This window comes from Poecilia reticulata, linkage group LG19 (assembly GCF_000633615.1).
Source record: "Poecilia reticulata strain Guanapo linkage group LG19, Guppy_female_1.0+MT, whole genome shotgun sequence".
NCBI lineage: Eukaryota > Metazoa > Chordata > Actinopteri > Cyprinodontiformes > Poeciliidae > Poecilia > Poecilia reticulata.
Genome location: NC_024349.1, coordinates 24,970,412 through 24,987,800, shown reverse-complemented (window position 1 = coordinate 24,987,800; position 17,389 = coordinate 24,970,412). Strand labels below are relative to the sequence as shown.

General features: G+C 39.1%; 3 protein-coding genes across 6 annotated transcripts in view; 1 reads left to right on the top strand and 2 right to left on the bottom strand.

Moving 5' to 3' along the window:
* slc39a11 (solute carrier family 39, member 11) overlaps window positions 1-27 on the bottom strand; it is a 152,717-nt gene extending 152,690 nt beyond the window's left edge. For both annotated transcript variants that reach the window (XM_008437980.1, XM_008437981.1), the window contains exon 1: window positions 1-27. This exon is cut by the window's left edge and continues 53 nt beyond it. The gene's annotated coding sequence lies outside the window, so the exon portion shown is untranslated.
* Window positions 28-1,829: 1,802 nt separating this feature from the next.
* On the bottom strand, window positions 1,830-11,216 carry LOC103482064 (homeodomain-interacting protein kinase 2-like). Of its 3 annotated transcripts, none has more exons than XM_008437977.2 (12): window positions 9,756-11,216; window positions 8,722-8,944; window positions 8,187-8,392; window positions 6,699-6,890; window positions 5,472-5,653; window positions 4,576-4,699; window positions 4,252-4,377; window positions 4,102-4,164; window positions 3,858-4,024; window positions 3,714-3,785; window positions 3,416-3,604; window positions 1,830-2,514 (listed from the first exon to the last, which is right to left on the bottom strand). In XM_008437977.2, exons 3-11 carry the CDS (start codon window positions 8,349-8,351, stop codon window positions 3,514-3,516), a joined length of 1,182 nt encoding a protein of 393 aa, XP_008436199.1. In that variant the 5' UTR covers window positions 8,352-8,392; window positions 8,722-8,944; window positions 9,756-11,216; the 3' UTR covers window positions 1,830-2,514; window positions 3,416-3,513. The 3 variants fall into 3 exon arrangements, with proteins under 3 accessions (XP_008436199.1, XP_017166157.1, XP_017166158.1); XM_017310668.1 differs by having other exon boundaries at window positions 3,425-3,604; XM_017310669.1 differs by lacking the exons at window positions 4,576-4,699; window positions 5,472-5,653 and having other exon boundaries at window positions 9,756-11,211.
* A 2,383-nt stretch (window positions 11,217-13,599) lies between these two features.
* On the top strand, window positions 13,600-15,463 carry LOC103482063 (somatostatin receptor type 2). Its single transcript, XM_008437974.1, has one exon. It carries the CDS (start codon window positions 13,932-13,934, stop codon window positions 14,949-14,951), a length of 1,020 nt encoding a protein of 339 aa, XP_008436196.1. The 5' UTR covers window positions 13,600-13,931; the 3' UTR covers window positions 14,952-15,463.
* Window positions 15,464-17,389: the final 1,926 nt, after the last annotated feature.

Genomic DNA, 17,389 nt, shown 5'->3' with positions numbered 1-17,389 from the left:
CGCGTGTCTATGACAGCTGAAGCTCCGCCCACACTTGCAGCCGATTGGCCAGCTCTTTGACGGCGGGAGTATTTACTCTTGATCGAAACTTGATGAATAAAATTGTACAAAAAACATTTTTAATCCCATAAGGCGAATTTAGAATTATAATAATAATAAAATATTTTAAACGCTGATATAGTTAAGAGAAACTTAATAAATAAATGAATTTAAATAAACTATACTGTTCAATTTGAAAATATACAGGGCAATTAAATGAAGTTAATTTAAATACCGTTTTAACAGCTTTGGGGTCTATTTACATGCTACTTAAGCAATAAACACCGGAGAAAATACGCATTTAAAATAAACAAAAACAAGGAACATGAACATGGGAGCAATTACTGATGAAAAGGAAATACACACTCACTGGCCACTTTATTAGTTACACCTTACTAGAACTAGATTTCTTTATTCCATTTCAACCTTAGCTCTTTGTGGCATAGATAAAATAAGGTATCAGAAACATTTCTCAGACGTTTGGGTTGACATTAATGTAAAAGTATGCAGCTGTTGGAAAACAGCAACTAATTTCCGTATCCAAGAAACTATTTGCTGCCAGAACTGGTACATCTTTTCATGTGTTTTGTCAGGTTTTTTTTTTATTTTTTTTTTTTACTTATTTTTAAATAGTTTTTTCTTGTTTCACCAACAGAGAGAGAAAAAATGTGTAAGTATGGCACAAACATTTAAAGTAGATTCAAGATAAAACAAATCAAAGTTTGAACGCTACTTATACCAAATTATCAGCCATACCTTCTGAATGCTGCTAATGAAATTGAGTCATTAGAAGTATTTACTATATATGTCTCTCTAACACCTCATATATTGTTGGTGTTGTGAAAACAGGACTATTGTAGATTAAACCAGTTTTTACAATAATAAAATGTCAGAGCAACAAATGATCTTCAGTGATCACTCACTTTTCCTGTTTCTCATAAAGAATTTCATGATTTTAAAATATAAAAAGGACCTGCGATCTTTACTTCTACTTTGGGCATGCATGTTCATTTTTGGATATTTGCACAGCAGTGATCCAAAACTGATTCCTTTTTTCCCATTTACAGCTGGAAACTTCCACACAAGGAAATCCGGGCTATCTTGAACTTTGACCCGCAGACCGATCCAACACATTTTGAGCTTTGTTGTGTTGTCATTCAGAATTTCCTGTTTCTAAAGCGTGGAATCTCCTCCAAGCGCCAAAGTTCAGATCTCACGCCACATCTGATTTAAGTTACTTTTATGGCTGACTCATCGATCTGGATGGTTTTTATGCAACATACCAGCCAATTAACAAGGACAGTCTCCAGAACAATTTGTTTTCTTTTTGAATAAAAGACACAATTACTTAAATGGAGTTTAAACATTTCTAGGAAACATTGTTTCTGAAGAAAAATGTCTTATGGTTTTCTGGGAAAACATTTTTTTTTTTTTAACATTCCTAAAATGCTTCACATCATCATTTCGTAATTACCGAAGTTGCTGGGGGTTAAAGGGAAAACAAACTCCACAAAGCTGTGTGCATTCAGCCAAAGATGTTCAGCCTATTAAAGGAGCATTTCTGCTCCAAGTGCATCTGATATGTAATGCAGTATGTGGATGTAGCCACACGGTCTCCTCTTTCTTATGCTTAACATCAGCTAAGGAGTACAGGCTAACATTATTAGCTTCACTGATGGATTAAAAAATCACGCAACAAGTTAAGCACTCAAAGATTCTAAAGTGGATCGTTTTGGGTTGTACGAAAAGTGGATGTTTAAGATGAAGGGGAAAAAAAGATGCACCTGCAATGGTTATTTCAGTTTATTTTATTCATTCTAGTTCACAGTAGCAGTCATCTGTGGTGTATGGCTTTTTGCATGTAGAGCTCTATACCGCCTCACCAGACACACCATGTCAGGGATGTGTGTAGACAGGAGAGGTGTTAGCTGCCCGGTACAAGTCCTGCAGGCAGGACGGAAGGGCCAGCGACATCGATCTGAGGCAGGTTGGACTTCTTATGCTATCGTAGGAAATGCGGGACAACGTACTGTTCCATGTTGACTACTTCGTCAGCAGAGGGTTGCACAAGGGGCCTAGGATATACTTCAGATCTGTCATTCAAAGTTATTTCCTGATCAGGGCAATGGGCCTGATGGCGGCTTTCTTGGGCATCAGGATGATTGGATCATTTGAAACAGGAAGAAGCCGCACACACAGTTCGAGAGACTTGTCAAACGTCTGAGTGACGATAGGAGCTAGCTGGAAGAGAGTTTGTTTCTTACTTAAATGGCCATCTGAAAGCGGCAAGGTAACTACTGACGACAAAAATAGCTTTTTTCCCCCAAAGTTAGAGAGACATCCTCTCTTCCTTTTCTTATCAGGCGAGGCTTTGTCTGATTCTGAAGCCTCTTCATCATCTATCCTCCTCTTCCTGAGGTCAACATCCTACTGTAAATGATGAGGCAGAACAAGTTTTGCTCTCTTTGGTCACTGCTGTAAAGCAAAGCCAAAACGTTTTCTATTAGCATATTAGCCATTAGCGGAGTTCGCATCACTAACCGTAAACAACGGTTTCTACTAACAAACTCAAATCATGTTCCATAACACACAGAGGCTGAAAGCTCAATTACAGAACAGCTGAGCCCTGCCGAAATTAATTTTATCTTCATATTTTTAAAGCAAGGGTTTTCAAACTGTTGCCAGAGGGCCATGTGCAGATCACAGTGACTTTATGTGGCTCCTGATCACATTTCACAAATGATGCAGATGGTCCTTTTTTTWAAAAAAATTGAGAATGGGATATTTTTCTGTCAAATTCATGTATTCTTAAATGGAAAAAGTTCAGAACAAAAAGTAATTTTCTATAATTAGTCATGTTATTACTTCCATTTTAATATCATACTAAATAGGGCCTAAACATTCACCAATGTTTTACTCAAAACAGACATTTATTTGACTTGGGTAACTGCATCAAGGGTCTCCTTTCCTAAAAACAGACTAAAAACATTTTCTAGACCAACCACGTCACACACATTCAATCCAAAATGTTAGGAAATGGTCGCCTTTCTTTACGCAAATATCTACAAGTCGTTTTCAGACTTATTTTAATTATTTCTTACTCTGGTTCATTAAACAAAAAAAAAAATTGTAAAAGCACACACGAGATCAGTGCGACCCCGCCGGACTGAGCACAGGGTAAAAAACTTGTGGGATCCAAATGACCTTATCTCTTAACCCTTGTGTTTACAAATAGGGTCCAACCAACGCCACACCCGTAAAACTTGTATCATTTGCCTCAGTCCTCACACACACAAGGGTTATGACCGCGGCAGGTTTAATATACCACATGGATCCATAACATTAAAAGTTAAAATTTTAACCATTTGTTACATACGAGTCTTACCGTTACGGTTTATTCTCCTCTTCTTTGCTGAGGTTTGAGGTTTCATCCGATTATATCTATATCACAAAATCATCTCTTTGTCATTTCCGTTAAGGTGACATTGATGGGCTCGTCTGTGCACATATCATCTCTACATCTTCACACTCCTTTCTCCTTTTAGCTGGGATGCCGTCTGGGCTTCTACAGCAAGTTAACCAAACGACTGTTCAGATCTTTTTAGTTCTACTACTTTCACAATTTGAGAGTTTCTCCCAGTTTCTTCGTAACAAAAGAAAATCAATCAACTGACCTGTTTCCAGATTCCGCGTTGTCATTTTGGTCTATTTTTGTTTTACTTCCAGCACTGCTGGAGGACTTCCCACTGCAAACAGGCCAGGTTAGTCCTTATCTGTCCGTATGTTCCAAACGGTCTTTAAAGTCAAGACACACTTACTGGATGCTATTGTCCACCAACCGGCTCTTGGCGACAAACGGATGCAGAAGAATTTCGCTTGGTGAGATCCTTTTAGCTGAATCCACCTTCAGCATGTCTGCTACCAGCTTGACAAAACTATCCCGCTCGCTTTCACCTGCATTTTCATCCGACACGTTTTCACGCAACTGATGTGGGATGAAACAGAAATTGTGAGGAAATGGAAGCCTCATCAAATCAAGCTTGATTCCCTTGAATGTCCCACCATGTTGAGGAAATCCAGAGTCCTCTGTGGAATGAAGTTTATGTTTCCTATTTCAGTGTTTCTCTGTAAAATTAAAAGCTTAGTGAGATATGTTCGAAATACATGGCGAAATGAAGCAATAATGGTCAGGAACGACCACCCAAAGATTACCCTCAATGTCCACTGGCCACATGGTTCCTCTTCTCCATCATTTTTGTTGAAGAACTGCATGGTATTCAGCCCTGAATTTAGCAGATATTCTGGTGGATTTCCAAAGGTGAGGACAATGTGTTTCATCTGAAGGTACAACACAGATTTGATTCACTCCAGATGAATCAAAAGAGTTAAGTCAAACCTCTTATCTTTTTTTAAGTTGTTGTTTTTTTCAATCCGCAATTGGAAGTGGAGCTTTGAAATATAAGATTCGTTACGATTTGGAGCAAAAACAATGATGTCAAGTCTTTTTTGTGGATCCCCTTAGAATGTAATACTAACCATTTCGCTTTCATCCTCTCCAGGGAACAAAGCAGAACCGGTAAACATTTCCACAACAATGCAACCCAGAGACCAAACATCTATCGCTCCACTAAAGGGAGCTCCCAGCAGGACCTCTGGACATCTATGAAAAGATAAATATAAAAATTCTGGTGTAATGAATATTAAACACCTGGCTGCTTCCTTCTGAGACTGATGACAGAGATTTTATTGAATTTTTGAAGAGAGGTTCAGCAAAAATGCAAAAAAACAAAACAAAAAAATACAACAGCTAACTGTAGAAATCCACATTAGTTTATTCCAGAGGATTCAGCTAATAGGTGGGCTACAATGCAATCTTGAAACAAATCTGGTCTCAATAACATTTGTGGTTTATGCTAGTGCTAATTTATCAAGTTTTAAATTCTCTTTATATTTAATTGGGCTTTCATTTACTAAGAAAGCAAAACAAAAACACAATTTTACAGCTGCTAGCACGATACAGCGTTGTCAATTTTTGCACAGCCTTATTTTTATTTTGGGTAACTAATTATGTGTTGTGTCTTCAGTACATGTTCCACTCTTGAATGCCATGAACAATAATCATTGGCTACTTTTAAATTTGATTTGGTCTTGGTTCCTAGCTAGCATTAGCATTAGACTTAGCGTTAGCCAAAAAAAAAACCTAATTTTGATTTGTACAAAATGAAAATACCAGGAGTTTATCTAATGTTAAAATAATCATTTATGCTATCCTTTAACAGAACTTCACTTAAGGTAATCTGTGATCACTAACTGTTTTGATTTGTAGCAAGTCAGAGAAATCAACGTAAGCTAGCTAGAAAGTACAACTCCTCCTTGTTTCCTCCTGCTATTCTCAGCTGTCTGAAGTTACGGAGGAGTTAGAAGTTTGGTACCTGTACCAAAGGGTCTGAAGAACTGCTCCTCTATGTTCCTCTGGATTTTTTAGGGCCAAACCAAAGTCAATGATTTTGACCGTCACAGGTTTTTGTACTTCGTCCACGATCATAATATTTTCTGGCTTTAGGTCTGCATGAACAATCCCCACACTATGAAGAAAGTCCAGAGCTGTGGCCAGCTGCGAGCAAGTACAAATATGAATTAATTTGATTAGTTTAGAAAAAGAACTGAACTTCATTAATATATTCAAATACTAATGGCTGTCACAAAAGGTAAAACAGTTGTGATATAGTGATTGTCCTTTTTAATAAAAGTCACAGTTTCCCTTTAAAAGAACATATGTATATATCTGACTTTTAAACAGTATTATTTACCTGAAAAAGGTGTAAAACTCTACCATTGGTAATGTTTTTTTTTCTTTCTTTTTTTTTAGAAATTGTGTATAATTTTCCGAGGACTTTTGATCAAATAATTTCCATGTATTTTGGTTTGGATTAAACTAAAATAACCCTAAGTATTAGTCATTGTGGTCACACAAACATTTTCTTGCAGTCAGTCATCTATGAGTCGAATATATGCAATTACTTGAGAGCTGCGAAACATCCTCCTGTTTAAAATTTAAAACGTAACCTGTACAGAATCTCCCGAAGCAGAAGGCTGTCTTTTGTACCCAAAAACAGCCGTCAGGTATTAACTACAAAATGAGGAAGGCGTGAAATAACCAGTCCGTTTTTACAAGGTCAACAACCTGTTCAACAATCACTAAACGCTTGGAAAACAGAACATGATACCAAACTCTAACCAAAACTGGAATGATCTCAGTAGGAAAAATAAATATTCTTTACATCATTGTGGCTCTAATACCAACTTTGTTTGGTTTTTATTTCTACTTTCATAACAGAAACAGGGCTACATTGTGTGCGGTGTAGTTTGTTGCACTGCTACCTTGTAGAAAAAAGGTCCTGGATTCTATCTATGAATGTTTGGATTTTCTCTTGGTAATGGTACGGCCTCCTCACACAGCCCAAAAACCTGACTGTTGGGTACATTGGTCTTTCTAATTCACCCTTTGGTGTGAATGTGTGCGTTTCTGTGTTGCCTTGTTGTGGACAATCAACCTGTCCAGGGTGTACCCTGCCTCTCACCCAATTACCGGTGCAAATAGGCAACATATCCTCTCCCCTCCCCCCCAACCAGCCCACAACCCTGCATAGATGACCAACCTGATGTACAATGGGACAAATGTCCTTTTGTTCCAGGGAGCGTTGTGGCTTCTTCCGCAAGAAGTCCGTCAGATTTATATCCAGTTTCTCAAACTCCATATAATAACATCCCACATGGGTGAAGGAGTCATTCAACATGACGATGTTGAACTTGTCTGAGCCAAGTCCTTTCAAGTACTGAAGTATCTCCACCTGAAGAGTGAGTTTTATCAGGTTTAATTTCGGCTGAGTAAAAAATTTTGGTGTTCATTATTAACAAGTCATTTTGGTGGATATAAAAAAAATTTTGCCAAATAAAATAATTCAAATGTTTATCATACTGATTTGTAAATGTAACATCAAATAACTTCTAAACTAACAAAAATCTAATTTCACATTAGAATTTGACTAAAGATGTTGGTTCAGTTCCATTCAGGTTTCTCAATCTCTGCTGTTTGCAGTGTTTAAAACAGCAAAGACAGCAAACACACCTGAAGCACATCATCACAACACGTTTTTATTGTGCTATTCACAACCGTTCTTAGGATTGAGAAGTAGTTCATATGATAAGCTCAGCAGAAAGATTCTGTATTGAAGGTTGCAGCCAGTTTCAGCTATCTTAGCAGCAGTGCTAACGCTATGGTCAAACTGACTTGCAAACAGTTAATAATGTGTCCAAATTCAGGGGTTCGCGATGGCAGCTGGCTGTTAATGCAGCAGTAGTCAGAGCAATACTGCAGTTAGGTGATGTATTGATAAACTAAGCAGATATTTGAGGTCTACACAGCTATATTCTCACTTAAMAATACTGTGAAAGCTTATGTTGTGTCACTTAAAGTCTAACATTGCAAAATAATTGGCAGCTCTTCACCCCCATTTGCCTGAACACCTGGTTTGGACCCGCAATGAATATCATGGAACAGTGTGGGCCTGAAGGATACGCCTGACCCATCCTTCAAATCTGGTGAAAAGAAGGGCACATTTGGAGGATTGTTCGAATTCGGACAGGCCTTGTCGGCCCACAAATCGGGACTTCGAAGGACGCAGCCCCTGAATTTGGACACGGCGTAAGCTTCTTAACCAAGAGTGACTGTGAATGACATAGTTATGGTTGTCAGGGATACGGAACGTTACGATCTTGTTTAGTTAATTTAAAAGAAAACATAAAGCTCAAGGTCAATTTGACCTTATCTAATTGGTTAATTAATTAATCACAAACCAATCAATTGCATACATTAGAAGACGAACCAGACAAACAAAATGATCCTATAATGAGATGGCCCGACTTTATACAGCCAGACCGCCACCGCACTCACAAAAAGTCATCTACGGTTAATTAAAATGTAACTAATTTAGAATGAATACATTGTAAATTTGATTAAAATGTCCCTAATTACTAGCTCATAAATATAGATTAAAATCTAGCCAAGTAACATAAATGCAAATTGCAAAACCAATTTTATTGCTCAAATTCAAAAAGTTTGCTCAGTTTAAAGCTTATTCTTTCACCTCTTTCTTTGCTATTTCCATGTATCTCTCGTTCTTGATGACTTTTAAAGCCACCGTCTCATTGGTGCCCAGTTTCTTGCTCTGGACAACCGCTCCGTAGGCGCCACTGCCCAGGTAATGCTCCATCTCGTAGTCCCAGGATGGAGACGAAATGCCAATCCCCATCTTCAAAGGTCTCAAAAGCTCATAGGCTTTAAAGGTGTCGGCTGAAATTGGAGGATTTGTGACAGAAAAGCAGAACAGAAGGAATATGATGAACAATAAATCCTGTTTATTAGATATAGGCTTACAGAGAAGTTCATCAGTAAATACAGTAAATGTAAGCTAAACCAAAATAAAGCTAACCATCTAGCTTTTACATAAATCATGAATATTTAATACGTTGAAATCAATTACTCTTGGATAACAACACCCATCCATCTCATAAATCAATGCAATGTCATTAAAATGCTTCAAGAGAAACACAACAAACAAATCAGCAAATAAACTCGTAAACTTTGATTTCTGATTCCAGGCTGAAGAAAGGGGAACTTACCGTACGGTTGTTAAAGTCACGTGACGTCGATAGACGTTTCAAGGGAAATGGTTTAAGGGAGGTTTCTCGTCGAAAACGAGCACATTTTTTCTCAAGTCGGTGTGTTCGCCAGCAAGGATTGAACGAAAAAGTTGGTGGAAGATTCCATTTCTCCTCCAACCTTCTGTTGAGTTCCTGTTCCGTCACAGTGACTCCTGACGTCACACTGTGATTCAATGGAAGCCTCAAATGGAGGGAAAGGAAAAAAAAAAGTTTCATTAATTCATTTCTGAACTCTTATTTGCTCTGGCAGCTACGGTTGGTAGTTAAATGTCAATTAATACCCCTGGAAGGAAAAACACAACAATGTTCACAGACTCTCAATAAATAATGGGAATATCTTCAGGGGTTCAATTTCAAAGATTTCCTCATTAGGCTCACTAATCCGAGAAACCTAACCAGAGCAGGTTAAATTTCCAGAATAGTTACCATGGAGACAGACCCAGGCAAATGTTAACTAGCTTCGTTATGTTAAAAGTTCTGAACTAAAAGCATGAGATTATCACGATAGTACCAAATCTGTGCCAAACGATGTGGCTAAAATGTAAGTTTGTACCAATAAGTATCGAAAGGCTGGACTGCTGTGTGAAGAAAAGAACAGCACAAACTCAACTAGAAAGACTCTACTCAAAAGCTAATTTCCCTAATTAGATCTAATTAGATTAGTTTGCTAATTGCTGATTAATTTTCCTGACAGTCTACTGTATTTTTATCTTTTTAAAGCAGCTGTGTTAGGGGCAAAGTTAGGAAAAAGCATTAAAAGTTAAACAGATCTTTTTGTGTAAAATCTGGCCTATATATGGACTTTTTTTAGTGGGTGTGTGTTATATTCAGAAATGCTCAATGCTGTATTATCACTGGGTTTCTGTTACAAATGTGAGTAACTATTTGTCTATTTTCTGCTAATTGTCAAAACGCAATTGCAGAAAGATAAGTCTTCGTATGATATGATCTACCGGTAGACTGGAGAAGTGACGGATCTAAAGAAGACCTACAAATGGCTAACAGAAGCTGAATCCGTCGACACCCCAAAGAGACTAATGATCACAACAACAGAGGAGCCTCAGAGAGCAATGGAGACCATACGGTCTACCACTGATCCATAACACAAGCAGTTCATTGATGAACCTGAAACAGCGGAAGAGATTGGCAGGTAAATTCAACACTGAACGCCATAATAAACTCAATGGAACAGAGTACAAGAGCATCCGCTGAGTGTACACCACCAGTCTTACAGTGAAAGGTGGATACTCAACCTTGTTTGACTTTTAGTTCTTATCCACCTGCATGAAAGTTATGTTGAAATCTGCATCCATGAAGTACCACGTGCAAGCTTCAAATTGAAACAGATTCCCCTTTAAATGCCCCTGATTTCAAAATCCCAACTGGAACTGTGTACTTCTGTCACCAATTAGTCTCCCCAGGTCCCCGCTTATTGTTTCTGAGAAATAAGTGAAAATAACCTGATTCCCATAAACGGCAAACAATGCAATTAGAAAGTGGAATTTCTAGACTGCTAAGTGATGAAAAATGCAGTTTGCAATTCCAGAAATGGGTGTTGACCAAGAAGCGATCTGATGAAACAGTTATGTCAGACATGACTCAGGCTTTGCTTCAATAATTATAACACCGCATGTGAACTGCAGATGGCCTCTGTCTTGCATGGCTCTGCAAAAGGTTTGTTTATCCCCCTGGTTTCTGAACCTAATCCCCTAAAAAAATTACAAAAAAATTGAAGGGTCCACCATGACTTTAAAACCAAGATCTGAGGTGTTCGTTTGGTCACCTCAGATAATCAGGTCAGCTGAAAAATATTTTGAATGACTTTTAAGTGTTGGATTTGTCCCCAAAGGCTTAAAAAAAAGGACAAAAATTCTTAGTCACAAATTTAGTTTGACATCCATCAGACTTGTAAAAGTGATATTAAAAGTTTCCCAGGGGATAAATCTTCGGTTGACCCCCCTGATTTGCTCTAGCACTTATAGTTGTTGACATTTTAAAATTAGAGTGAGTCACTTTGACAAACTACTGCTGAGTAATGTGTATTTGGAGCACAAGGTCTGGATGCAAAGTAGTAAGTGTTGTTATTTTAAAGTGACTGGCTTTCATATGATGTAGCAGGCCATCGTTACAATGTCATATTTTGGAATGAATAAAACATTTTTGAATCAAATTATGAGGTCAAACTTTTGCTGAATAAATCAACGTTAGGAAAATATTTTTGGATATAATCCTCTTTAGTTTGTACACGTGAAAACGGTTTTTAAGCCCACAATCAGATCAGTCATATCAGTAATTAATGTTAGCTAAAATCACAGCGACCTTGTCTCTTAAGACCATGGGAGCCTTAAGGCGGTCTCCAATCCAGAGAGAGTATAGACTAGAGTTTTTCTCTTCCACATTTATAGACATTAGTTCAGGTGCTCTGATTGTGAACCTCCATTTCAGAGGTCCCACTAGTACGAGACCCCAAATTAGACCAAGAACACTTGCCTGTTAGGATCTTGTAGAATGATTTAGAGACATGTTTGTTTTCCTTCCTGGACCTGTTACCCTAGCAACCCGGTTTCAGATTAGTGGAAGACAAATGAGTAGAGTGATTGTTTATTGGATTGTTCTTGGTATGGAACTTCAAAGGCGAAATTCTTTTAAAAACTCTTAATGAACTTTTTTTAGAGTTGGCAAACAAATCTTTACATGATGAGACTAATTCCATGCGTACCACATATATGTCTTTCTGCAGAAAACCCCCCTACTCCCCTACAACTTTGGTAACATTTTATGGGATTTTTCTTCTTCTGATTTGCTTTGTCCATATTCTGTTTCTGTTTAACTTCAAATTTAACAACATGCTACAGTTGTTTTAGACAGAGTCATTGGCCTTACGCTGGTTTTGAAATCCTCATGATGTCCTTCCTTTGAATTTTCCATGCCTCGTTAAGGTTTACATCATTGCCACCCATGGTTGTTTTTTTCCACGGTGGAGTAGAAGTGTTTATAGACGCTTGTACTTTCAGAGGGGCAGTAAACAGCCGCAAGCACAGACAGGGGGTAAAATGTGTAATCGTTTTGATATGGGAATAAATACAGCACAGGTCTCAATAGGAATCCAATCAGTTTTACCTTTATCTTTACAAAGGAAATCAGATTTTTATTTTTTTTTTACACGTCTGACTGTTACAGTCATCCCAGACTTTGCTGAGCTCAACGTTACATTTGCAGCTTTTTGAAGTTGGAAGTTTATTAGAGGACTTTGAATGTGGACATGACTGCCAATGTGTCTGCTGAAACACCACAGTGAAATAATGACCGTGAAATATGACGCTGTGGAAAAACTTCCAAATTTAGCTCCACAAAACAAAGTCTTTCTAATCGTGGTTTTACAATGGGGGGAGGGCATTGTTGGGAATTGAATGTGTCAGTTCCTGTCAGTAGGTTAAGCAACAAGCAAATTACGAATGCAGACTAAAAAGGTGTTTTTCTTCACTTAATTGGAACCAGTTTCACAAGACACGGATGGAGAAAAATGTGAGGAAATTCATATGAGCTGCTCAGTGCAGAACCTTGCAAAAGGTGGACTTTTCCACATTGTCATGTAATAGAAACAAACATTAGATGGAATGTTTCTATCACAGAACTCAAAGTAGGCCTGTCACATGAAAATGAAAATAAAAATAAAATGAAATGCACATCCCACATGGCTCGCCTGGAACGTTAGCTGGAGATAGGCACCAGCAACCCTCCCGACCCCACTAAGGCTCAAGGGTGTAAAGAAAATGGATGGATGGATGGGTCTCACATGGGTATTGAAATTTCGGTACAAATATGAATTCTGGTACCCACTAAATACAATCGAGTGTAATAATTCTTCTCAGCATTGTGGCATGGGACCTACATTGAAATATTGTACATCAATACATGATTGTGTGTTTGAAGAATCCATTTCCACTGGATGATACTCTCCATCCAGTTTGACTAAATGAAAGCTGAGTCTCTACATATGGAAAACAGACTTGCCAAAATGTGAATAAGGGATGTGAATACCTTTGAGAGGCATCACATGGTGAGAATCGATAGTGCTGAATTGATATAATGCAGAATCGCTGTAAGCAGAGATGATATAAGAACGTGCTGGAGGATTGTTTGGCAAGAATTGGGCATTCCAGCTATGCATGTCGACGTAATAACAGGATGTCTGGCCGTCCCTCATCCAGCATTTAATATACCTCCCTCCCCTCCATCTCTCACTAAAACTTTCCATTCTTTCTCCCCCTTACAAGACAAATAAGGTAGGCGAGTACGAGGACGATGGAAGGAGTCGGAGGAGAATACAGCAGCCTCCTATGTCAAATGTCAAAAAAACAAAACTGCAAAAAATACTTTTCCTTCCCATCTGCAGATTTGTTCAGCTCATAGGCCATAGAGGTGAGTGGCCAGAGCAATGAGATAGTGTTATTATCTGTTTGGGTCCCGATGCATGACCCACCGCTGAACTGTGAGGCAGAAAAGACGCAGGAGCCAGAGGTGTAGGGTGGGGAGGTACAACTGATGGAGGAAGAGGGTAAACAGAAACGAATGTTGATAGGAAAAGATAGTAGAGACAAAGTTATGAAAACAAAATCTCTACAGAAGATGTTTTGAAGGGTTTGTCTTGGAAATGCCACAACAACGAGCCGTAGAGTTCATCACAGTCATTGGAGGCTGATGAACAAGAGGAGGGAGGTACAAGGGAGGGTCTCCCACACATGGAGCAGCAGACACGCTCCTCACACACCGAGAGGGGGGGAAGAGATATAAAGGGGCTCTCAAGGAAAACGAGTGTTCAGGCAAGCGCCCGAGTCTTCCCCACCCTGCTTTGAGAGTGTTTGTGAAGAAACTCACGCCGCTATCAGATGAAAAACTTTTTCTTGTCAGTGGATCAAAAGAAGTGTGACAGGCTGGATTCGAATAGATGAGTTGAAGAATCTGAACCAAGAAACCTGCTTGATTTTCAGATTTTTCACTTGAGGTGTTTACTTATCTCTCCCACTGAGAACTTTTTCCCTCCAAGAGGAAAATCCACTTGAAGAAAACTTTTGTGCTTCCCTCCCTGCTGAAGTGCAACTGTCACTGAGTTTTCATCGTTATTTATACTGTTTCCTTTGCCTCTCTAGACAAGGAGCTGAGTCACAATGGAATCATCTTATGTTTTTTATGTAGACAACAATAAGTCGTATGTGGAGGAACACTTGTACTTTGTGGACAACATCGACAGCTTTGGCATCACCATGGCTTTCCTCTACCTCCTGGTCTGCATTGTGGGACTGGCTGGGAACTGCCTCGTCATCATTGCCATTTTGAAACTGGACAAAATGTCATCCTCTACGACGGTGTACATATTCAACCTGGCTTTGGCCGACGGACTGTTCATGGTCGGCCTGCCGTTTATCGCAAGCCAAAACTTTCAGAACCGGTGGGTGTTTGGGAACACGGCATGCAAAGTCGTCATGGTCCTAGATGGCATCAACCAGTTCACCAGCGTCTTCTGCCTCACGGCGATGAGCATTGACCGCTACATGGCGCTTGCCGAGCCGCTTCGGTTTGCCCGCTGGAGAACTCCGCGCTGTGCCAAGGTTGTCTCAGCGTCCCTGTGGTTCTTCTCTCTCCTCACCATTCTCCCGATGGCCTTCTATTTCACTGCTGATCACGGCTTTTGCAGTCCAGACTTTGCTACAGACGCCTTGTGGCTTGGCATCCTCTCTTACACCTTCATCATCGGTTTTGCCATACCCTTCACGGTGATGATGGTCTCCTACGCGGCTATGCTGATCTCTCTGCGGTGCCAACAGAGGCTCTCCTCTGTGCCAAACCATGAGGGACGCAAGCTTGAGCAACAGCTAACCAAGATGGTCGTGGCGGTGGTGGTAGTGTTTGGCATGTGCTGGCTCCCGTTTTACACCTTCAACTTCCTTTCATTGCATTATAACAGCTTCTTCTTGACCTTCATCAGGGCTTTCGAATTTGCAGTCTTACTGTCGTATTCATGGAGCTGTGCTAACCCCATCCTCTACGCCTGTCTCTCCGACACCTTCAGGAGGCACTTCCGTACCTTGCTCTGCCCTGGAATAAAATCCTGCTCTGGAGTGCAGTGCAGTGAGGAACAGTGCGACCAAAATGACACCAGCATACGAGATGTCACTCTTCTGACCTGAGAACCAAGTACTGATACTTCAGTTCTCAAGCACTGAACAATACTTTTGAACTTCTGTACATAAATCCAGCAATATGATTGCTCTTGTTACAATGAGTTGAGAGTCTTGACAAACTGAGATTTTGATTACATCCTGTTTAAAGCATGAAAAGTGCATCATTTTTGCCTTAGAGTGAATCTGTATGCATTTCTGAGCTTGTTGTTGATTGATTTTATTGCCTGCCTGGGGTTTTGCATTGGACTGTATTTTCACAAGCAATGAATTCTGTTCAATTGCATTTGAAGAGAAAGTGTTTGGTCAAACACCTGTTAACCTATCCTCTGTACTGTTTGTAAATGCTGCTGTACAGCTGAAGATTATTCATGTTAAAATGAGAAAATCTCTTCCCAAGATGTTTTCCCCACAAAAAAAAAGTTTTACCAAACAACCCAGTTGAATTATGCTTTGATAATGTTACTCAGCAGTCTTGTGTATGAATACCATGTCATTTTAAAGTAAAAATTTACCACTTGCTTTGTCTATGGAATTATTATTATTATTATTATTATTATTATTATTATTATTATTATTATTATTATTATTTTATTTTTATTATTTTACAACTCAACATGTGCTCCAATATGTTTGGCGTTACGAGTCTTTCCAGCAGGTCTGACAAAATGTGGCACAAAAACCCCCCATAAAACTGAAAAACGGCTTGAGTGTAAACAGAATAAAAAGGGGTCGTCCACCTTTGGGTTAACACCAGAGCGGCCACACGTAAACAAGTTCCAACTGAGCCAATCGCATCGGCACGTCTCCCTCAGCTGGATTATGTCCTGGTGGTCAAGAGCGTACAGAGGGAGGGCAGCAGAGGAGTGTTTGCTCTTTTCTGGCAATGTGTGTGTGTGCGTGCGTGCGTGTGTTTTTCGAGTACAAACAGTTTCACACTGAAACTCCCAAAGTTGACAGGGTATTCTGTGGGACACAATTAGAGAAACGATCAGGGGTAAAAGTGAGAACATCTGTTTGTTGTGTTGTCCTTTTTACTACATATATATATTGCATAACTAGATCACAGCTCCGGAAACCAAAAATCTGTGCTGAAGATTTCACTGAAACACTACTACTTAATAAGTGTGTTTGTAATGTATAGGTTACACACAGAATAATCTATCCCACAACATACAGCAGATAAAACATGTCGATGTTTACCCAGCATCGATTACAACAATCAAATCCCATATGACTCTTATCTACTGATTTATTTACTTAATTCATGATTCATGGAAATTATAGCTGAAGGGTAGGCATACAGTAGGCTCATATGCAAGGTCATGTAATATTAAAACGCAACATTACAGTAACCACATGCCAAAAGGCGATTTAAATTTAAAGCGATAGAAACATTTTTGCATAAAAAATCTTGCTCATGTGGAGAATGTTTGTTAGAACAACACCCTGTAAAAAATATTAATATCCCCATCAATATTATTACAATAAACTTCAATGTGATTTTTTATTACCATTTCATGTGACAGACCAACAACTGTAAATAGATCAAATAATTTTACAAATATAAATCAGAAAAGTGTGACGTGAATCTGTATGCATATCCTTGAATAAAATCAGATTTTTATTTGTCGCTTAAATTGTGCAACAATGTGTTGTAATTAATCTTCCGCTTGTTTTGTAACGTAATATTAATGAGCGAACACTTGAGTGAATATGAAAGTAGGCCAGACTTTTGACGATTTCTTTCAAAATTGTGAAACGCTTTCACATGAAAACCCCCAAAATAAAACACACAGAGACATGTGGAACTTCTCCTGGTGTGAATACTTTTGCAAGGCTCCGTATTTAAACTTTGTGTCAAGTTGTGCATCAGAACGCACAGTTTATTTTTCCTATCCTTTCCAGATTGCTACGGTAACCTGGTCTGAGTCGCGCTGCACATGCATCACATCTCTGAGGTAAAAGTGTTTACAGTTGTCTTAGTGGGATTTCCACACATGAAACAGGACAATTCTGCTTTTTGGTGGAGGTTTGATATTCGTTCCCCCTGGGGTTTTCTTTTCTTCTTTTTTGATTTGAACAGTAATTTACACTCAAAATCATAAATCTCTGAGACGCTATGTGTACCCTCGGTTAGATGAAGCAAACTAAGTGTCTTGTCATGGCTGTCTGCTCTGATATTTCCCCCCAGAGGGCATCCTGTGAACTGGAAAGACTCTAAATGTCAAGCCTGGCTGGGATCCACTGGCTGTTTGAGGCTCAGTGTAAAGATAGCTTATAGACCTCTGCCAAAAAATTTAAAGGCGAGCAGAATACAAATGTAGGACCGACAGGTCGTGATGTACAGAAGGTAGCCGCACACCGAGGTGGTTCTGATGTAGGATTCACCGCAAATGTGCGTCAAAATGTAGATTTTTGTCCTTAGAGAAATTAATTTCGAGTCA

What these genes read in the sequence shown, in the direction of transcription:
- LOC103482064 (XM_008437977.2), bottom strand. Translation starts at nt 8,351, where the DNA reads ATGGGGATTGGCATTTCGTCTCCATCCTGGGACTACGAGATGGAGCAT. An exon ending in TGGAAATAGCAAAGAAAGAG is followed by an intron (nt 6,891 to 8,186) that starts GTGAAAGAATAA and finishes CTCACTCTTCAG; the next exon opens with GTGGAGATACTTCAGTACTT. An exon ending in GAGAGGATGAAAGCGAAATG is followed by an intron (nt 4,378 to 4,575) that starts GTTAGTATTACA and finishes TTGTACCTTCAG; the next exon opens with ATGAAACACATTGTCCTCAC.
- LOC103482063 (XM_008437974.1), top strand. Translation starts at nt 13,932, where the DNA reads ATGGAATCATCTTATGTTTTTTATGTAGACAACAATAAGTCGTATGTG.